General features: G+C 37.5%; 1 protein-coding gene across 4 annotated transcripts in view; it reads left to right on the top strand.

Annotated features, from left to right (window-relative positions):
* Positions 1-20,545, top strand: part of CADPS2 (calcium dependent secretion activator 2) — a 593,849-nt gene extending 573,304 nt beyond the window's left edge. For 2 of the 4 annotated variants that reach the window (XM_055421183.2, XM_088834647.1), the window contains 2 exons: positions 14,099-14,203; positions 19,618-20,545. In XM_055421183.2, coding sequence (XP_055277158.1) covers positions 14,099-14,203; positions 19,618-19,791 — 279 coding nt within the window. In that variant the 3' untranslated portion in view covers positions 19,792-20,545. The remainder of the gene's footprint in view (positions 1-14,098; positions 14,204-19,617) is intronic. The other 2 variants (XM_055421182.2, XM_055421181.2) reach the window with 1 other exon arrangement.
* Positions 20,546-23,359: the final 2,814 nt, after the last annotated feature.

Genomic DNA, 23,359 nt, shown 5'->3' with positions numbered 1-23,359 from the left:
TTCAAAATAAAACTAATTTTGTACTTCTACCTCTTGTTTATCTCTGGACTCCCAAATAAGAAAGGGAGGAGATGCTCAGAGTTTTCGAGTTCAGTGTTTCACACCCATGCCCAAACTTTTTGATTCAAGAATTTATTCATCCTCAGTAAGATTAATGCTCCTATTCTTATTTAAAACTTAAATTTATTTCATTGGTTTTCCAGGAATACTTGAAATCCACAAAATATAAGTGAGAATGGTTGCTATTAATAGACAGTAGAATATATTTAGAACTGACTTTTTCAGTCATATTCCTTGGATGAATTTCTTTGTATGTATAATCAGCCGCATTACAAACGAAGGCTGAAACCCAGTAAGACCCATTCAGAGGGCTTCTTTGCCTTCTTGCATTTCTTATAATTCCATAATATTATAGATACATTCGCTTATATATGACTGTCGATTTTAAAATAACAGTTTTCCTCTTTTCAATGTTATTTCACTTTCAAATGACAAACAAGTTGTTATATCCAAGAGTTCCCAACATCAGGGATCTAATGCCTGCTGATCTGAGGTGCAGCTGATGTGATAATAATGGAAATACAGGGTACAATAAATGTAATCTTCTAGAATCATTCCAAAACCGTACCCCCCACCCCAGTCCATAGAAAAATCGTCTTCCATGAAACCAGTCCCTGGTGCCAAAAAGGCTGGGCACCACTAAATCAGTATAGATTCTGATTACAGAGTATTTTCTCTTCAATGTTGTCTCTATGTAAAAAGTCAGATATAAAACATTAACTTGGACCCATCCATGATTTTCCTATCAACAATCAAAATCAAACGTTGCTATCACTCTCATGTCCTAACCATTATTTTGCTTTTCCATTGCTAGAAAAGATGAATGATATAAGCTCAGTGATGTACTTGAGACTAAGATCATTTATTTCTACCCACTTTATGTCATATACCCTGGGGTCACCTTGTGCACTAAAGGTAGATCAGAAGCTTGACTGTTTCTTATCCATGTTCATAGGACTGGCATGTCACCTCTCCTATATTTTAACAATTTCTTATTTATCAGCTTTAATATGCTGTTTTCCAGGGGGTGTTTTTTAATGTAATTATGTGTATTTATTCCCACTTTATTTTATCCACAGTATTTGTACTCACATAGAAGTTGTTTGACCTCTTTTAAGACAGTGGTAGTCAAGACTTGTTCTGTATATGGTCACGTCTGCTTCAGTAAATGGCATACAAACCTTGCTCCTTAGCTGCTTTCCCCCCCCTCAAAGTTTATTTCTCTTCAAAACCTCTGCTCTCAAATTACAGCTGTCTCATTCATTTTAATCATCTTTATTTTAATGTTGAGCTATCATTTGTAAGTGTAAGAATTTATGAAAGAGTATACCTTAGAAGTAGAGTTTGCGCCAGAATAACTTTGGCAAGTCCAGACGTGGCTCCTCATGGCCAAAGGCCCTCATTTGAATCTAAGCTGTTGTTGAATGAAGACCTAAGAAACCTGAGCTAAGCGTGCCTAATTGCCTAAAAGAAACTCCACGAGAAAAAATGTATTGTAGCTGGTTGATCTTATTTCTTTGATAATTCAAAAGAATCTTCAAGAAATATCTGGACTTTTCCCTGAGATTCTTGAAATGTGATCACGGGACACAATTGTCATTTGGCACATGCCCAGAAATACTCATCTTTGCATGAGGCACCTGGACATATGTGGCAGGTCTGGTAGAATCAGGCTAATTAACAACACAGGCTTAAACAGGCACCTCATCTGGCAGTGCAGTTAGTTGCCTGATGGTGCTCAGCGGGATCGGGTAGTGCTTTTTATTTTTCTATCCTAATGGTCTGCTGCCCACCTAATTTTGCCTTATTGTCAGTCACTACTTACCGCAGCTTGGGGCCCTCCCAGGAGGCTAAATTATTATCAAAGGATTAGGGAGATGTAGCCTTGCAGCTCTGACATTTCTGATTACTTGTCTATGCCAGAACACTAATTAGCTGTGACTAATTAAGAAAAATGTTCCTGCCATAGAAAACCATTTAAAAGAACTAAAAAGTAGAAAAGCAATTCAAAAGCTGAGCAGTGCTCAGATTTGCTGATGCTCTTTAGATTTCCACCAGAGCCTTAACTCACCTTTAATTGTGCTCAGAATTTAAAAAAAAAAAAAAAAAATCTCACTTGTGAACTGATCTGAGGTTTTTGCTTGAATAGGAGAAAAAAAAAATTGGGATTGATCACTTAAAATCACTTCACCATGGTAAAACTCTCTCTGATGAATGGAAGATATCAAAACTTGCATTTTCCTCAAGAATTTTTTCTAAACATCAAATGCATAAATGTATATTTGCTTTCATTCACCCAAGCCAGTGACAGTAACTTAATAGTCATGGAAGAAATCAGACTATTCCCCCTCCTAATTTTATCAAAGATAGTTGAAATAATTACAAGCAACATGTTGAGCGGTTCAAAAGTTATTTAGTATTGATTGCTTGCTGCTTTCACATGGATGATGGTCTGGAAACTCTGGCTTCTCCACGCAGAGCCTGGCTTTTCCTCAGTGGCTTTGCAAGCTTGCACTGCAGCTGGCTACCAGTGACTTATTAATGAAACTACCCAGGGCTCCCCTGAGACCAGTATTTCCATCAGTTGACCAGTGTTATGTTTTCATAGAAATGGTGGCTACCATTCTCCTTCAAACCCAACTTCATAAGCAAATGACACATGGCTTTAAAGTCATTTTCTGTGGTGGCTCTTTGATCTCCTCCTCCATCAAACGCGCCCTCTGCAAGCCTCCCCTGCAGCCTCATCTACATGGTTGGTGCCATTCACAAGTGAGCACAGGAGTGGCAGCCAGAATGCCACCGTTGACTAAGTCCAACTGAAAACAAAGTCTGTGTCAGGAAGCAGCTGTTGTAGTAAACCAACCTCATTGTGGCAAAACGGGTTGTTTGTTAAACGCATTGAAAGGAGACTCTATAAACAATTTTCACAGGTACTTACCTCAACTCAAGAGCCTTCAATTACTTGATCTCAGCCCAGCCCTAAGTAAGACACCATCTAAATTTCACTCTTTTAAAATGGGCAAAATGTTTTATTTGAAATAAAGCAAGTTCTAATCCTTACCTCACCTAAATTCTTCATGCTGTTTTTTAAGCCCATTTCCCCTTTTCCTCTCAGTGGAGAACAAAAAACAGGTAGCCTGCATCTCTAGGGAATAATCCTTCCTATAGATGAAGACTGTTAGTAAGACACCTGTCATCCTTGTCTACTCCAGGATAAATAATCCCTATTTGCTCAACTTCTCATCATAGGCCCCTTTTCTAGCCCTTTAATCTTTGGGGGGCTGTCCTTTGAAGCTTCTCAAACTGCTCTGTGTCATGTTTAGGCTTTTAGAGTCAGGAATTTGTTGTTGTTGTTCGGTCACTAAATCGTGTCTGCCTCTTTGCGACCCCACGGACTGCAGCACGCCAGACTTCCCTGTCCTTCACCATCTCCCAGAAGCTCACTCAAACTCATGTCCATCAAGGCGGTGATGCTACCCAACCATCACATCTTCTGCCACCCCCTTCTCCTCCTGCCTTCAGCCTTTCCCAGCAGCAGGGTCGTTTCAGACGAGCCAGTTCTTCTCATCAGGTGGCCAAAGAATTGGAGCTTCAGCTTCAGCATCAGTCCTTCCAATGAATATTCAAGACTGATTTCTTTTAGAAGTGACTGGTTTGATCTGCTTGCAGTCCAGGGGACTCTCAAGAGTCTTCTTCAACACACAGTTCAAAAGCATCAGTTCTTTGGCACTCAGCCTTTATGGTCCAACTCTCACATCCATATACAACTACTGGAAAAAGCATAGCTTTGACTAGACAGGCCTTTGTCAGCAAAGTGATATCTCTGCTTTTCAATACACTATGTTTGTCATAGCTTTTCTCCCAATGAGCAAGTGTCTTTTAATTTCATGGCTACAGTCACCATCTGCAGTGATTTTGGAGCCCAAGAAAATAAAGTCTTTTACTTTCCATTGTTTCCCCTTCTATTTGCCAGGAATAGGATGTAGTATTTGAATGTGGCTGTACACATTCCTATTTATACATTCTCATGGAAATTTTCCCCATATTTTGCTCTACTGATCCTCATAAATTTGGTTCCATATACTTCCCACATTTCTTGTTGACTTTCCCCTTAGTTCTGGCTATCCTAGTGGCTCAGATGGTAAAGTGTCTACCTGCAAAGTGGGAGACCCAGGTTCTATCCTTGAGTCAGGAAGATCGCCTGGAGAAGGAAATGGCAACCCACTCCAGTACTCTTGCCTGGAAAATCCCATGAACAGAGGAGCCTGGTAGGTTATGGTCCATGGGGTCACAAAGAGTTGGACATGACTGAGAGACTTCATTTTCCTGTCCTTTCTCCTTAGTTACTGCCTATATTATACATATAAAATGTATGTTTATTAGTGTCAAATGTCCATTCATTTGATGTTTTGGGTGCATAAGATCTAGAAAACAAATCCAATTGATCTTTCAATTAGGATGTGCAAGAAATGGTGGTAAATACTGAGACTGAAAGGTTAAGCATAGAGACTTCTCTGGTGGTCCAGTGGTTAAGACTCCACACTTGCAATGCAGATGGCACAGGTTCAATCCTTGGTTAGGGAACTATTCATAAGATCCCACATGCTCCACAGCCAAAAAAATTAAAAAAGGTTAGGCATTGGTTTTGTCCCCCATCGTTGAGTATCTCTGTCACCATGACTCGGTAGGATTCTAATTAAAATAGGAAATCAAAACTCCTTTTATTATTTAGTCATACAACTAGTATTTACTTTCTCAAAGCCACACACTGCTAGAGGCTAAGAATACAATGTTAGGTAAGATAGATCAAGTTCCTGCTCTGATAAAGGGACTTACATACTTACGGTCAAATGGGTCTTTTGAAAAAGTTAACTTCTACATTAAAATGTTTCACATTTTCATCTACTGAATAGACATTGTTGTGTTTTTTTTCAAATAGTATACTGTGGAGAATTAAAATTTAGAAAGCTTTCAAATAGGAGATATTATTTTCTTTGACTTGTTTTTATTTCTCTCTGTTGCAAGTGGATGATTGGAAACCTGCCAGGGTGTAGAGCTGACTCAACAGTTGTACCTAGCTCTAGTGCTTGCAATATCAAATGCCATGACGATGCAACAAGAGCACACACTCCCTCTCTACCCTTCAGAGGTTCTCTGCTGAAAAACCAGGCTTATGCCACCTCCCAGGAGGGCTCTCATGTTCACTCAGACTCAAGTCTGAGTCACAGTGCCACAGCATGGTGGTTCTCTGCCTTTTTTATACACCTCTCACCAGACCAGCAAGCACTGAAGGCACCCAGGACTTGTATTTAGTGGTGAAAACACACAAGGCAGCACTGACAGCTCCACACTAGGTAGCCCCACAGCCTCTGATACCCTCCATGAACAGCGACTAATACCCCTGAGCATATGCCAGAAAGGTTATTCGCTGCATGCGTGACAGACTCTGAAAAACCAGTCTGGAGCTGAGCACATCAACCTCTGAGCACATACAATTTATCATATCTTTGTGTGTAAGAATGTATATGTTGTGTTGTTGTCATTCAGTTGCTAAGTGGTGTCTGACTCCGCGATCCCATGAACTGCAGCATGCTAGACTTCCATGTCCTTCACTGTCTCCTGGAGTTTTCTCAAACTCAGGTCCATTGAGTCGGTGATGCCATCCAGCCATCTCATCCTCTTTCGTCTCCTTCTCCTCCTGCCTTCAATCTTTCCCAGCAGCAGGGTCTTTTCCAATGAGTTGGCTCTTCATATCAGGTGGCCAAATTATTAGAGCTTCAACATCAGTCCTTCCAGTGAAGGGTAACAGTACCTCGGCATGGGGGTTCATTAGTTTACAGTACTTTCTCCTTTACTTAATTCATCAGCTACAATGAAATTAGACTGTCACATTTTCAGTTCTGTTTTAGTCGTGTGTTAAATTTCATTAGCCAATTGCAGTTGTTTACTTTTTGGTGATGCCTGCAACTTTAGCATTCATTAAATTATTTTGCTATTAATGAAATGATTCATTCAAGTCAACAGTTCCTCTGGCTCTGATATTATCCTTTGTGTATTGAAAAGCTGCCCTGCCAATATTATATGTGTAACAGTTTATATATCCAAATATTTTAAAAGCATTCAGTCCCTCAAAAATGTGTAACACATGTTATGTGCTGGACATTCTGCTAAGGGCTAGAGATATTAATAAAAAGATTTGGTTTCTGCCTTATGGATACTCACATCCTGTTGAGGCAGATATAGAGCACATTGTGCAGTATTTCCACAGACACATGTACAGAGATTTAGGGGCAGAAAATACGGGAGCTTCTAATTCTACCTGGTAAGAGATAGTGTTAGCTTCATAGGAGAAATGATGAACGGAGTCTTCAATGTCATGAATCTGGCCAATGACATGAACATGGGAATAAAAGTCCCAAGAGAGAGATTGGCTTACCCAAAACTTGTGGCTATAGAGAAACCCAGTATCTACCTGACCAGCAGATCACTCATTTCCTGTGAGAGTGCACCATGAGTCAGAGACAGAGGGATAACTGTTTACTTCAGTCCCTACAACACTCTGGAAAAGGAACTTTGGAATAATTTTTCCCTATTTTTTATAAGGAAACAGAAGCAGAAAGACTGGCTAACCATTCATTCTCAGACTGAGGTTTTCTCTCAAACTTGTACCATTCAATAGAAATTGCAGGAGTCTAATTTATTTTTACAGATCCTACATTATTGATTGAAATGCAATATTGACCAAACTTTTAAATATAGTACTCAAAATGAGTCACTGAACCAAGTGAACAGGTCTTATGCCCAAATAAGTCATTCACAGTCTATGTCTGCACCCCAAACTAGTACCCATACCATTATAACTGGGTTGGCCACTGCGTTCAGCCAAACCATTGATTAGTCAAAAGATTAGCCCAACCAGTATGCATTCCGTCATTTGTCGTTAAGTAGGGGAGAGGGAAACAACTGATGAGCTGAAATTTTCACTTTGTAATCCCTGGTTGTTTTAGCACTGGGAAGAGAACCACAGAATAAGTTTACAAAGGCACTCGCCTGCTTGATGATAATGAGTAATGAAGAATAGTATTGATTTTAATGCTGTTTGTGTAGTGTGAGGATAGATAGGCTTGTTTAGTAGTAGTATTTTCAGGATATTTTGGGAGAAAAGAAATTTGGAGTTAATAAAATAGAGGTGAGTGGAAAAAAGCTTGTGCAACCCCGTTTCTGGAACTTACCGGATTATATAACTTACCCTGTTTTATGATTGAAGAGGATTGACTGCATCTGGAAGCATCTAGTTATTACATTCATGCATTTTAAAAAAGAATGGAAAAAAGTACTGAACTTCAAGAGTAGGAAAAATGTTTCATCATTCAACAAGCATTTAAGTACCAACTATATGCCAAACCTCCCACATTAGCACTTCTTACACTTTCTCCCTCTTAACAGACACCATAGTGCTCATGAACTCTGCTTTGCAGTCTTCCTCATAGAACTAAAAAATGAAAATCGCCCTAAATGTGAGTTTATTGAACACAGAAGGGAAAAAAACATGAATCAAGTTCTATGTTCTCTATTTAAAAAATAAAAAACTAAGAAAACTGTACATATAGATTGAATCCCTTCATGAATGAACTAGGATCTTCTTTCCATATTGCTTTGTTTTGTTGCAGTGAAAAAAGATTTTCTCAGTATTCCTAAGTTTTAGAGTATATGGCACTTAAGAAGAAGATATGTGGGAAATGCCTCGCACAAGAGCCAGTTGGTTAGTTATCCTAACAGAGTTTGGTTCTTCAAAAAATTTATTATATTGTGTAATTACATTGTCAGGTGTACAAATACCTTTGGAAATGTAGATTGCACTAACTTGTAAGAAAATGTGATGGACTTCTTTGGAACAATAAGCATCTCCTATATTATTTCATAATCCTGCATTATAACCATGAGGGAGCACCAGGAATGGTAGAGCTATTTTCTTAGTTGTCTGCTACAAATACCAAACTGTTCTGAAAAAATCAGAGACTTCATTGACGAAACAGACTGTTTCGTAGAAGGAAATGCAATAACCTAGTAGTCATGAGCATGGACTTTGGAGCATAGATATAAGATGAATCTTAACCCTGCCACTTATATAAACTTAAACAAGTAAATGATTTAATCTAAACTCAGTTTTCTACCTCTGTGAGCTCAGTTTCCATGCAAAATGAAAATAAGAACCATCTCATCATGGTTGGTATAAGAATCAAATGAAAATTGAACTAATGCACTTGAACTTCCCATGGAGGTATTTAAAAAAAAAACACCGGATACTTTTATAGTCAGATTATTATTATATAATATATAATATATTACAGGTAGCATTATTAATATAAAATCACAGTAATAATGCTTCACAGTTCTTAATAAGTTCCATTTATTCTTCTTTATACTTTATTGTTTCATTTTTGTAGTATATCTATTATTCATTAAAAGGCCAAAATGAATAAATTTAAAACAAAATAACATCTAATAAAAACATCTATAATTCTAGACTTGCATATTTGGATGAACAAAGCTATATTTAAGTAGCATTTTTTTTAAAAAGACAATTTGTCTTTTTCCTTCAGTTCATTTTTAGGAGAATCACAAGCAGTATTGTTTCTAATCATGCCCTTTCCTTTGATAGTCAAATCTAATCTCAAAGTATTTCTGGAAAGTATAATCATCTTATTGAAAAGCTAGATTCATCTCAGCTGCCCTTCATATCCCAGATGAGAAAACTGAGGCCTAGAGAAAACAAGAGGTTCAGTCAAGCGAATGGTAGCCTCACAGGGTACTCAGCCCCCAAAGCTTCTGTGTTGATGATGTCTTTTTCTGGTGTGTTCACGACCAGCCCTCAGCTGCTAAGTCCAGAGCAAGTCTTTATCACACTCCTCCTGCATGCCTCTGGGTCCAGCTGGTTGATAGATGTAGATTGGGTTGAACACTTCCTGTATTCTAAACGTAATAGACTGGTTTCAGTTTTCCTTAAATATAGCCCTTAATCCTATTCCAAACCAACAAAAAATTCACACTTTAGAACTTTCAAAATGCTTGTGTTTTGAGGATCTGTTATGTGGAACCAAGAATAATTGTTTCTGGGGGATGCCTTGAATAGAGGGAGAAGGATGGAATTATTACATCAAATGTACATTTTAGTGTTAAGAAATGAGAAGTAAGTGACCACAAATTTAATTATGTCAAACAGATGTACTGTGGACCAAAGGAGCACTCCATGTATAAATAAGCATTTATATTTACTTTTTAATGTACTGGTGAAACTGTAAGGTATTCACTTTTCTAAATATTTTGTAGCCCTCTAAAGCCACAACATGATCTTAAAGGATGCTTTATATTTATCAGATTTTTCAAAACCTTCACCTTTTCAAAACTGTTATTTGTTCTTTTATTCAATTCATCTTAACATTTAAGAGGTGCATACTTCCTCAGATGAGATTTTCTAAATGGTATTTCATTTCAACACAGTGACTTGACTCTGATAAAAACAGACAGCTTCTCTTGAAATAAATGAAGAAATACATACATACTGTGGAAATTTAGCCATTCCATATCTGGGGGCACTAAAAAGTATTAGTTGTGGATTTTTGTGTTGTTTTTTTTTTCTGTTGTTCACCTATTGAGACTAGACTAGCTGGAGAAGAATGAAAATATATCAACTAGTTGTACCAATTCATAATCAATAAAAAAACTAAACACTTAAGCAGAAAATAGATCACAGATTTGTTCCCCAGCAAAGTAGTTATTTTTACCCAGCCATCATCATCAGAAGCCACATTATGACAAATGATTTGCTCGAAGCTGCCGTAATACATGGACCCTATGGGGTCCTGTGATTCAGATTTAGGAATATCAGCCCCAGAGGGTCTGAAGACATTGTGCATTAGTATGTATTGAGACCTCATTCCAGGTGGCAAGCGGCTGGACTTTCTTAAAAAGAAAAATATATAAAACTTCCAAAATGAAGGTAAAGTGCTTGTTTCCAGGCAAGAAGTGTTATATTGCATTGAATCCTCTTGCCTCCAAATGTTATAAATTAGGCAGAAAAGGGAGCTGCGCATATTTAATATATTTGTTTTGTATTTCCACTAGTCAAGGGAATAATGAAATTCCTTAACTACTTCTCTTTAACTTGCATGAAGAAAGCATGGTGTGTTGCTAAATCTCTTTTCAACCAGCACTGCCGAGAAACAACTTTAATCCTTGTTAGAAAATTGCCGAGTCTGGGACTGACAAAGAGCTCATGCTTGTTCCATTGTTAGTGCTCCCCGGCCCCAAGAGCAGCGCCCTTTACAGCTGCGTGGATCCCGCCCGGCTCAGCTGCACTATTTAGGAGACGAGGTTTGTCAATTTCTATTGACAATGGAGAGAGTTTTTCAGGGCCTGTAGCAGTGCTGACACAGTTGGGGATCAATGCCAGCCATTCAGAATGCACCCTCTTTCATTGCTTTGGTTTGTTAATTCAAGACTAAAGGTCCACTGAGGGGGTTCAGGGTGTTTAAGAAAGCTGATGAACTGTTTAAGAAAGCTGATGAACTGCAAGCGTTTATAGCCCTGGTGTGGCAATTTCCATAGTCAGTGGCAACTCCTGGCACTAAGGGAGCTGTGTCCTTGTTGACCCTCTTGTTATTAAAAATGCACAAGTGCTGCGCTTCTCAATATTTCAACACTCTTTCATTGTCAATACCACCTTCTGAGCCCTTCAGCTTGTTGCTTGCTCTAAAGATCTTCTTAGATTGGGTTTGAAAACTTCACCTTAAACACTAGATTAGACTGATGTTCTGTTTTCCGTGCTCCTGTTGATTTGTTGAACCTTCCCAGGGCTGGAAAGCAAGTAGCAGCTTGATGGGGAGACGGGCCGCTAATATGATTTACCAGTCTACAGTCATGCACAATAAGTGTGAATAAATACAGGGGTCTCACAGAGTCAAGCCTAGCCTTTCCTTTTCTTTTATTTTTGCTTTAAAAGAGATATCTCAAGAAAATGAAGTGAGTAATGCATGCCCTTACAGGAGTTGAATGAACCACAAGAAGAAAAAAAAACACATATTTTTTGTTAAAGTGGTAGGCTGCTGGCATGGATTGATGGAGGAAAAAAAAGAGTGCAGAATATACACTTACTGCTTTATTCCTAAGTAGACCAAGCAGAGAATAAAGCAGTAATGCCATACCCATGACTTCAGTGCAAGCTCCAGCTCCCCTTCGTTGTCATCCCCTGAAGGGAAAAGTGAATAGTCAACCAAGTTGCTTTATGAAATTAACTTTTCCAAACTGAAAGCACATTTTCTAACAGTCACACTTCACTGCACATTCACCCCTTTCACATTTTTTTCCTTTGTTTTGGGGGATTGTTTTGCTTCGGTAGAGCGGGTGGGTGGGTGAGGGGAATGAAGCTAACTTACCTTTGAATTTTTTCTCAAAATGAAAAAAATGGAAAAAAAAAATGGGACCTACCATCCTCCACCCAAAAGAAGAACATTTCTATTCTGGCTCCAGAAATAGGGAAATGCTACTGACATCTGTTTTGTTTGGTGGTTTTACATTTTTGGTGTGTGTGTGTGTATGTGAAGCAGTCCTAGTGAGATTTTTTTTGGTTTGTTAGCTTATTCTTCATAACACCATAAACTCTAAGCTAAGCTGCTTATTTCTCTTCATTTGCTTGCTTTCGCTGAAGTTCTTCAAAATGCTTTGACTTGGGAATTAAAATTATGCATGATTAGTGGATGAAATAATTTCTCTTATAGAATGTTCCTTGCAGAATAATTTGTTTGCCTTTAAAGCAAGATGATGATGAAGTGGCTTAAGCATTTTATTAACATTAATTCTTTTTCTCTGATTTTATAGTTAACTTTAGATATTTGATTCCCAAATTATTCTTCTTTAAAATTACAATTTTGGCATTGTGTTACAGAAGTTATATTAATAATAAGTTTCTGTGTTATATTAGATGTCCTTTCAATTATCACTTAATCATAAGTATCATTTACATGTAATAGAGAAATGAAGTTACATTAATTTTAAATTATCTGTGGATTTTTTAAAAACATAAGATGCATAAGGAGTAATTTTAAGAAAGTATTTTCATTTATCTAAAATTCATATAACTTACCACATATATATATAGTAACTTTGCAGTCTGACAGCCAGATTATTACATATGTTATAAATTTAGTACAGTATATCATATTTTGTCCCCCAACTAAATTTACCCCCTGAAGAAGCACTGTAATTTAAGTCATAACCATTATGGCTACATTTTAACTTTCAAGTTACTTGGAGAGTGGAGTAGAGATAAGGGTGTTATGTTACTTCAGTATACTCATATTCAGTATCACCAATACCTCTGAGTGTTTGCTTGCGTTAAAATAGAACTCAAGAAGTTGAGGCTATCATTTAAAATAAGAAAGTAGAGGATTTAAATATCAGATACTAATCTATTAAGACTGACTATGTCAGCTGAAGTACTGAATTTCTTTATTTTTTAAGAATTTAGGATTATCTTGTTTTATAAAACTTGTATCTGATACCTTTACATGTTCTGAAAGTTAGGAAAGTAATCATTAGGAAAAAGCAAAATTGGGTACATGAATAACATTTTTTAAAAAAACCGTAGCCCATCTCACAGTTTAAAAACTGGAATGGTCATTCATCCGTTTGATATCACAGTATTCAATAGATCAATTATTCATTTTCAAATAGCTTATCTCATTTTATGCATGTGTGTCCAGTATATCTACCAATTAATAGAAATAAGTCTGATGAAATCTTAAACCAATTCATTTTTACATTATGCTTAAACTACCATTCCTTACACTAAATTTTGTTAGAACATGTTATAAAATACAAGTCCAGGTGAATTTCAGACTTACATCACTTGAGATTTCTTTTAGAAATTTGAATTTACTGCTTTATTGCAGAAGAAATATGAAGGATTTTTTTCTGTTTGAATACCTAACAACATATGCACATGTGGTGTCACTGTTTTTGTATATACAAGCAAGGCACAAAATCCCTTCTCTCTCAAAAACTCTTTTGTCACTTCCTAAATGCTGCATGGATATTGATATTTCTCACAGTTATCTGAATGAATAGCATTATTTTCTTACTGTATTACCTAAACCTGGCTCTGGCATATAGTACCAATTCCCTTAAAATGTCATCATTAATGGCAGATTGCCTTTTCTTGAAAATAGGAACAAAATTTCTTCTTTTACAATACTCACAGACATTATATAGGAGCAAGAAAGTACATCCGTTTTCCCCTCAAGAGAATAAACAGAAAACATGAACCCTCTGAAAACACTTGCAAAATGAAACATTGTTTTCTTTTATAATTTGGGCAACTGTCATGTGTTTTTGTAATTCTTATAAGAAACAAGAATTCCATCCTGATAATGTTCCTTTCTAAGATCTGAAATCTTTATTTTAGGTGGTTTTAAGCCATCTTGGCAAATACTTAACAACCAGTAATAGATAAAGGTGATTTGGGGGATTAGAGATTAGTAAACTGTGGATGTTTTTTGCCATCCCTCCTTTAAAATGCTGTTTCTAGGTATTGCCTACATGCATTATGGCATCTACTGATTTTTACATAATCTGCAGATTAATGGGAAATTTCCCTTTGAAAATAATTTACCCATTTTTTTCCTGCTGCTTGGCAGTCCATTCACTCCCATAGCATGTATTTAGTATGCATTGTTACCTATAAATTACAAAGCAGGCTGCTAGGCTGCAAATGCAAAAATACTGTTTCCATGAATGTGTTGCAGCTGAAAGACTGTAATGTTAATTCATATAAAGAACAGCCCGGGTCAACTTAGCAGATTTTCTAGCAAAACATACAATTCTGTTAACAGGAAATTATAGCATTATTGACTTCAAGTGCTGATCTGTGGTCATTTCAGAGTGTTTCCTTACCCCCTCATTACCAAATCTGTTAAATGAGTACTGCAGAGGTTGTTTTCTTGTTTTATTCTTCTGCCTCTATCCCCATCTTTCTTTGCAGCAATGGTACAGCAGCTCCATGAAAGTCATCTGTGTGTGGCTTGCTGATAGATTAGACCTTCAGCTTCATATTTACCAACTGAAGACACTCATCAAGATTGTGAAGGTAAACAAAATGTGTTGAGACATGAATTGCCCACCAAGCTATAAAGAATAATGGCAAGATACTGACATATAAGAAAATCATATTTAATAGAACCAAGTGGATGTAAGTACTTTAAAAACATCACTGTTGGCAATGATGCACTGCTGTTTATTCCATTTTCAGTGAGACTACGAAATAAACACAGATTTATCATGTTTCCACTAGTAAAAAGTATTTTGTTACCAAGGAATCACATTTTAAGATAATATACATAAAGCCCCTACCATATTTATCTAAATGTAGTAGGTCCATAATAATTTTGTGTTAATTATCTTAGTTACAGCAATGTTTTTTCCTCATACATTTCCTTTGTATTTATTAATATATCATTAGAAGTATTTTAAATTATATTTGCCCCTAGGACAAGGAGAATCTCCATTATTTTTGTTATATCCTGATATGAAAGTAAAATGTTGTCACTGCCTGAATTCTTTTGGAAGCATACCCCAATATGTGGGAGATGATCAGTGTGAGTGTTGGGGACCATCTCTAACCACCAACAGATGTGATCTCAGTTCACCAAGGCTGTCTTGACTTACACTTTTCAAGAGTATACTTAGTGAGGAGGGACTTTAAGATAATATCTTATTCACACCTTTAAAATTCACATGATTTTTCACACCTTATAAATTCTAGTAGAAATGCAGAACGTACCACAGGTATAACTTTTTCTTAAAATTGAGACAAATTCTATATTTTGGCCAAAAACAGAACTCTAAGCTATTGCAAATCAGCGGTTCTGGGCTACAGTCCTTGGGGTCGCAAAGAGTCAGGCACAGCTGAATGGCTAACACTTTCACTTCAGTTTCATGTATTTATATATATGTGTGTGTGCCTATATATTTGCATGTATCTTTATGCACTTATATACATATGTATATATATTCATATGTGTATGTGTACACACACACATATATGCAGTGATTCTGACAATGTCATTCCTGATATAACATTACCAGCATCACCTGAAAACTTAGACATGCAAATTCTTGGGCTCCACCCCAGACCAACTGAATCAGAGTGTCTGAGAGCAACACTTGGCCCTCTGAACAAGCCCTCCAGAGGATTCTAACAGATGACAAAGTTTGAGAAGAACCATTGTATCACATCATTAAAAGTTTTATTCATATTAAAATATTTTCCACCGTTCTCTTGGTTCCTGCAGTCTCATTAGATTGCAGATCCTTTTGTACCATAGACACAGAAGTTATCATAGATTAAAGTACCCACCAAGAGGAAAGTTCTAAAGTCAGAAATTGGCAAATCTGCTAGAGCAGAACCAGACCTATGATGTCACAGTGACAGCAATCATGATTAGTCATAAACAGCAAGTAAAATTATAGTCATCCAGTAACTTTTATACACGTTATTCTGTTTCAATCAAAAAACTACCTTTGATCCAGAACACTTTTTACCAGGTGTTATTTATTTTACCAAAAAACTGAAAACAACCACGATATGTTCATATTTGCTTTAGCTCCTCTATGATTTCTTCCTTGTTTCTATAAATGTGACTTGGAGAGCTTTCAAATGAAGTTTGTTTTTCATAAAAGAGTATCAGAATAATCTGTGTTTATGTTCTAAATATATGTACATGTTAAGACTACAGTCAGTAATGTGACTAATATTAGGATTAGCTTAGGATCAGCTGATATCCCTTAGGATCAGTCATATTTTCAAGCTAATATCTACTGTGTTCAGGATGTCAGAAATTACAAACTCAGGTGACTGGTATTAGTTGATAGGTTGGTAAGCTCTTGTTTTTAGGATAAAAATCTGCATGTTTTATTAACCCATCATTTTTTCTTTCAAAGTTGTTCCTTTTCTAATGTTCACTAGTCATTCACGTAGTTAGCAGGAAAAATAATTAATAATTTTGTTAATTATAGGGTGACATTTCCATTTTATTCTAAGTCAGTCTATCTTGTTTTTTAATCTTATTTTAATATAGTGTTCATTATGAATACCAGCAATCAAGACTGATAAATATGAAATTAAATTTCATGTATATATGTTTGACTTTCCAGGCTTTATTTTTCACAAGCAGGCCCCCAAACTCAGTCAATACTTTCTTGGGCTGATGCATTTAATCAAGTCCTAGTGTTTTATTTAATAATTGACAGTGATTATTTTTACAATGAAAATTAGGGTGAATTAATTTAATGTTCTAATTATTTTTTTCTACTTTGAATATAAGCAGACACAAGCCAATTTCATACATAGATTCATCACTCTTTGGAGCCCATATAGTTATAATGTTCATTTTCCAGTAAATTTAAGCAGTTATTAAGAGTTATTAAGAGTTGTACAGGCTCTGAGTAGGCTGTCCTTCAGTCCACATCACATTGACTGGACCTGCCTGTTACAGCAGAGTAGTGCATTCTACTCAGGAGCCCAGCTACTGGACTCTAGAAACCTGGTCCTTGCAAGCATTGTCATTCTTCTGTGCCCATGGAGACCCGGATCCCATCAAAGTATATATGATAACCAACTCTGCCCCACAAAGACACCTAGACAGTCATTGGTTCTTTCGTGTTGCCCACTAAGAAAAAGCAAATTGCAATAAAATTTTCACAGAAGATGTAGGACTAAGAAATTAACGAAGTTGTAATATCAGAATGATTTATTTGGGGATGGGTAAAATAGAATCCTCAAATAAAATGGCTGATGGATTGCAGTTCTCCCTAGAGGCCATTTGACATTTTGAAGCAGTTAACATAAATGAGCTGCCTCTTTTACCAGGAGAAAAGACAACAAGTGAGCAGCACCCCGCGGCAGGCACTTGTCTTAAGTAAGAGCCAAGCAGACCTTCTTGGCAGCCGCAAAGGATCTCTACGTGTCAATAATTTTATGAATTCTAAAAAGAGAGAAGGAGAGAGATTGCAAGGGTTCCTGCCCTGCAGTTCCCCTAATGGCTTATCACTTCCTAATAAAATAAGGAAGCAGAGTCCAATTTTATACAAACTACAAAGCCTCTAATATGGCAAATCCACATTACATCTCTGTCCTAGCCAACTTATTGATAATTAGAGTAAATGTAAAGAAAGCCATTCCAATAAAATAAGAAAGTAGGACTCACAAACTTAGTATAAAATTGTCAGTGGAACAGTAATACTTTATTTCAGATGCTTTATCTGTAGATTAATATTTTGTATGCTTGATATATTTTTAACCTGTTAAACTGTTAGAGGCTTGAATGCAAATCTCTTATGTAGCAATACCATGCAAACTAGTTACCAGATTTTCTAGATAAAATTGACCTAACAGAGTTACTATGTGGGTTCTGGAGCAAATTACATAAGTTTAGGTGTGAAATATCACCATAGTAATAATAAGGCTTAATGGTTTAGAGGGCTTCCCTAGTGGCTCAGAATGGTTTAGAGACAATGAGGATGGTAGGCTTTATGTGTCTTAATATAAAATATTAAAATCAAATTAGAATCGTTTTGGTCATCTAAGGAAAAAAAAACACTAAACTCTTCTTGCTGTTGAGATGCTGACCTCAGATACAGTCTGTGTTCCTCGCAGTTCAGTTTATTTTTTGGACATGTGGTAGACTTTTCAAATATGCATTTTATTTATGACAAGAGAATATCACTTCTTAAATGTGAATGATACCATAGGGCATAAATCAAATCCTAGATGACAAGAAGATAAAATGTGAAAATACCGATGACCGCACTACCTTCTAATGGTTCTGCTCCTTCCCAGAAGTCTGTTCATAGACCAAGTGTGTATATCCAGGGGCTTAAGATGCCATCCATCAGCACTTCCACCCTCAAGTGAATAAGCACCTTCAGCTCAACTGTCTGAATATTATGATATTTTCCTTCTAATTGTGTTGAGTGAAACCAGGCATTCCATAATGTTTCAGCTATTGGAGTTGTTACATTGGGCCAGAAAGTACAACATTCCTTCTTCTTTGACTTTTTTCTTCTACTAAATGCAACCTCCAAAAAAGTGACTTTTAGCAATCATTTAGAACAAAAAACTGGCACATGGATATGTACTGATACTCTGGGACAATCCATTGAAACCTGGCTGTTTAATATTCTAAATCTAACATAGGACAGAAAAAAAAAAAAAAAACTTTAAAGATATTTAGCATTTTAATGACCTTGGAAGTGTTTCTATAGAATAAGTTATCTTTATTTATGCTTTGATCCCCCATTCAACTAACTACAACTTTAAAAATCAATAATAAAATGCCAGCCTTGTTTAGTCATAAAAAAGTCACGTGTGAAGAAAGTCTCACTTAAGGGGAAAAGTAAAATGAGGAAAATTCTATAGTTTACATATCTTAAGAGCCACAGAAATCAGAGTTGTGTAGTTATTTCTGTTGTTAAAAAGCACTGTATAAACAATAAAATGGTATTTGTTCTAATTTTGACACATAATACACCAAATAATTTACTGTTTCACAAAAGTGTAAATATGTCTTTCATTAGCCCACCAACAGAAGCTCAATGCTGGAATTTAGCACTTCACATTTCAAGGCAATTAATTTTGCCATATGAAGGGCAAAATTCATATGGACATTTAGGTGTTCACAGATTTTTACCCAGTATACATATAAATAAACTTTATAATTCACACATGCTAAAAATGCAGACTTATTTTAGTGATAATAGGATTAATCCTCTTCCCTCCACACACCCCCCAAAACCTAATGCAGTTTATAAAATGTATTTTTCAATCCTCAGTTGGAAAACTAAAAATTCCTTCAGATTGAAAATGTACATAAGTATTTATCATTTTACTTTTGTTATAGATTATTCAAATAGTAAATGTTGTGCAGTTAGTAATATTTTGGTTCAGTTCAGTTCAGTCGCTCAGTCGTGTCTGACATATTTTGGTTAATAAAGCTCATTTGTCGTCTGATAGTCACAACATTTTGATCTCCTCAGAGTGATTCTAGTTTGAATAGCATTATCAGAAGTCTCTCATTTTATTTTCTCCCCGGAAGTAAATCTACAGGATGACTGGCATGGGCAGCTACAATGTGAATCCATTAGTGAATTGTAGCAGATCATTTTTGAAATGCCAACTGAGTATATATACATTTAGACATACACATATACATCCATAGGGGCTTCCCAGGTGGCACTAGTGGTAAAGAACCCGTCTGCCAATGCAAGAGACATAAGAGATACAGGTTCAATCCTTGAGTGGGGAAAATCCCTGCAGGAGGACATGGCAACCCACTCCACTATTCTTGCCTGGAGAATCCCTTGGATAGAGGAGCCTGGCAGGCTACGGTCCACTGGGTCACAAAGAGTCGGACACAACTCAAGCAACTTAGCACACATGCATGCATATACATCCATACATACAACCTGTAAGGGATCTAAGCAGTTTCTCTCTCCTTCATCCAGAAAACCTATAGGGACTTCCGACTGCAGGGTGTGCTGGAAGGCACCCTGAACAGTAAGACCTATGACACCCTACACAGACGTTTAACGGTAGAGGAGGCTACAGCTTCTGTTTCAGAAGGCGGAGGACTTCAGGGCATCACGATGAAAGACAGTGATGAAGAAGAAGAAGGCTAAGGACACGCAGCTCTGCGGAAGGAAGGAGGACCTGTTCCTGTAATTACATTGATTGTCTGGACCAAATATAAATGCTTGTATTTCACGCTGCACTTAAAAAGTTAATGTGGAATTAGAGTTAAAGGAGAAAATGCAAATATTTTTTTAAAAAAAACAGCCTTTTTTTGTGTGTAGCTTGATCTAAAATGACCTTTGGCTGGCTCTGTGATTGGAACATGAATCTTTTTCTGAAGATTTGACTTTTGTTTTCTGTAGTAACATCAAAGTCATGTCCTGTGTTGTGAAGTGAGATATGTATTTCTCATGATACAACATTGTGAGAATAAGCCACTTCTAATCACTGTGCCAGTCCCATCTTATGTACCCTTGTTAAAATGGTGTGTACTTGACAGTTTATCATTTATGTGCAAGGTTTGTCTCCTAGTTAATTTATCATTGTTGTGATGTGTAACCTTGGTTCTTAGCACTCCAAATTGGTCTGCAAGTGTATTCCTGGGTTTAAAGGATCGCCAAACCCAAATATAGACTAGATTATCCAATGGACTTGTATCTTGTTCCATTCTGAATATGTCTTCTTTCAAGTATAAAAAAAATCCCAAAGTGTGGGTAGTAAGTGTGCTGCCTTCAACATACCATGTTCTACTTCTCAGTGTAACAGCTTGCAGGCGATAGAAGTCTGCTTGGTCCTAACCACCTCTGTATTTATTAGAATTGTATAAATTAAATGCAGTAAAAAATGTTAGCAGTATTGCAAACATCTCAACAGTTTGGCTCTGTGTTTTTATTTTGTTTAGTTATAATCAAATGAGTATGAGATATTAACACTGCTTTCCACCTAGTAGGCACACACTTGTTCAAAGAACTAGTTACTATGATAGCATATTTCATAGCAAAAGTAATGTTGACTACATACTCATATTTATGTATTACTAGTTAACATTATCAATTAGTGTTAATAATGAGCAATACTACAAATGGAAATAATGTTAACTAGCAGTTGACATTTAATTGACATTTTTTTCTTCCTCCAAAATATTTTCTGGCTATAATTTTGAATTACTATGTATCTTTGAATTTTATTTTTTGTTTTTTTAAAAATATGTCAGCATTCATTCATAAGTAACTTCTAAATTTTTTAAAATTGTTATTTATTTGGGCTGCATGGTATCCACGTGGGATCTTAGTTCCCCAACCAGGGATCGAACCTACATCCCTTGCAGTGGAAAGCACACAGTCTTAACCACTGTACTGCCAGGGAAGTCCCCATAAATAATTTTTAAATGAAATAATTTAATGCAGAATAAGTGAAGGTACCCCTGAACTTGTGTAAACGTAATTTCTGAACTACTGGAAGTGAAACAACTTCTTGGCTCTCCACGTTTATTCTGGTGCCTGACTTAGACTAGCCCACAGTTAAAATACTGTAAAATATTGTATTCGTTCAGTGCTGGGTCCTAGGGGTAGGAGACCCCATACTACAAGATAAACAGGACAGGAAATTTCTTCTCCTTTCCTGGATTAGAGACTCACTCTATGTTGACAGGCAGTCTGTCTTGGAACGCTGTCCTTTCCTTCCTTGTCCACCATCACGCCAGTACTATCCTTTTTTCAAATCCTCAGCTGTCCAGTCATGCTACCCTCAAATTCCCAGTGGTACCCTCCCCAAGGTGGCTCTGCACAGCTCAAATGGTTCTCTACTTGAAAATTACTCACACTTCTTTTCCTTTATGTCAAATGCCTGTTTCTTTGACACAGCTTGTTTGTTGTTTAGCCGCTAAGTCTGATAAAGAATCTACCTTCGAAGCAAGAGACGCAAAAGATAGGGATTCGATCCCTGGGTCGGGACCATCCCCTGATGGGTTGCAGTCCTAACGGTTGCAAGGAGTCGAACATGACTGAGCACACACAGATGCTAAGCCTTGTCCAACTCTTTGTGACCCCGTGGACTGTAGCCCACCTGGTTCCTCTGTCCATGGGATTTACCAGGCAAGAATACTGGAGTGGGTTGCCATTTCTTCCTCCAGGGGATCTTTCTGACCCAGGGATCAGACCCACGTCTCTGGCATTGGCAGACAGCTTCTTTTACCACTGAGCTACCAGGCAAATCCTTGACACAGCATATCTAAGAGTAATTGGTACATTTTGTCCTAAAATGAATAATTGATAACCCCACTCTCTTAGCCATATAGATATTCAAGGGACTAGCTGATATAATTCAGAAATAAAGGGGAAAGCATGTGTTGTAGGGGAAAGAAATTACTTGGGACCAGGAGGGTCTCACTGCTGACTTGACCTATGTCACCTTCCTTGCTGGTCACTAGCCTTCTTTGCTGGCCAGCCTCTTGTAGCTTCTCTCCAATTTGGGTATTCTTCCCTTGTACACCCAGGAGATTTCTGAAAGTTTCCTCCCCAACTCCAGTCTCCCCTGGCTGGCACAGAGAGGACAACAGGCAAAGGCAGGTAGTGCAGACGCTTACAGTTTTATGAGGACTGTGTGGACTCACCTTTGAGCCTCAGAAATGTGTAAGGAAAGAAATTGATTAAGTTACCCTGAAAAAGAATGAAAAGTTATTTTTGGGTTTTTGCCCAGAAATGCTCTTCAATATAACTGCAAATTGCTTGAAATAACTTAATATATTATTGTTCATTGGTGTGTGTAACTGTGAGGGTGAATGCCAAAGCATCTGTCTATTAAAAGGAAGCCAAGTGTTGTTTTTTTTAATTAAGAATTTAATTGAAAATCTAACAAATGTAGCACAATTTTTGAAATGAAAATAATTTTTAACTTAAAAGGAATCTCTCTACCCTCCTAAAATGTCTTGAGAAAGGGCGGGGATTTAAAAAAAAACAAAACCTTCTTTGGACAGTTTGGTGACTGTTACAGGAGAAAATAACTAATACAGCCTAATATCCAGCCAGAATGGGTTTGTTAAATAACACATCTGGAGGGAAAGTTTCTCCAAGCACTTGTTGGAGAAAAATAATAATAATGCCCTTTTCCCAGAAAGGGAAAGAACCACACAGAGCTTAATGGCAACCTCGCAGCTCCAGCTGTGGGTCGTTCTTGTATTCACGGATTTTTCCACTTGAATTCCCTTTAGTTCTCGTTCATTGTCCCTCGCTCTGGAGAAAGGATTTCCTGATACTTTTGCAATAAGCGCGCGGGCAAAGCGACTCAGGGCTCCCGCCGAGCCCCCAGGGGCACAGCCGGTCTGGCCCCGCGGCGACTGAGGGTGAGGGGGTCCCTGAGCTCCAGGAAAGTACCCTAAGTGGGAAAGCGGCCACTCAGCCATCGCCACTCCTGGACCCCAAAACCCCGTCCCTCTGCCGCGAGAGGGGCGCGCCCGCAGCCACCCCGCGAAGGCCCGCGGAGACCCCAGGCCCGGCACCCCGCGCACACCCGGCCTCCCAGAGACCCTCCCGCCACGCCTTTGGTAAAAGGGCCGATGGAAGAAATTAGAGCAAGAGCTCGATCGCTTCCTCCCGACACAGAAGATGGAAATTTCCCGGTCCGGATCCCTAAAGGGAGGTGACAGATAGATGTTCCCGAGAGCTGTCCACGCGCCGC

Source organism: Moschus berezovskii, chromosome 3 (genome assembly GCF_049115385.1).
Source record: "Moschus berezovskii isolate FMDL1 chromosome 3, NW_MosBer_1.0, whole genome shotgun sequence".
NCBI lineage: Eukaryota > Metazoa > Chordata > Mammalia > Artiodactyla > Moschidae > Moschus > Moschus berezovskii.
Note: the sequence above shows the minus strand (reverse complement) of the source record. Positions and strands in the feature narration are given on the sequence as shown.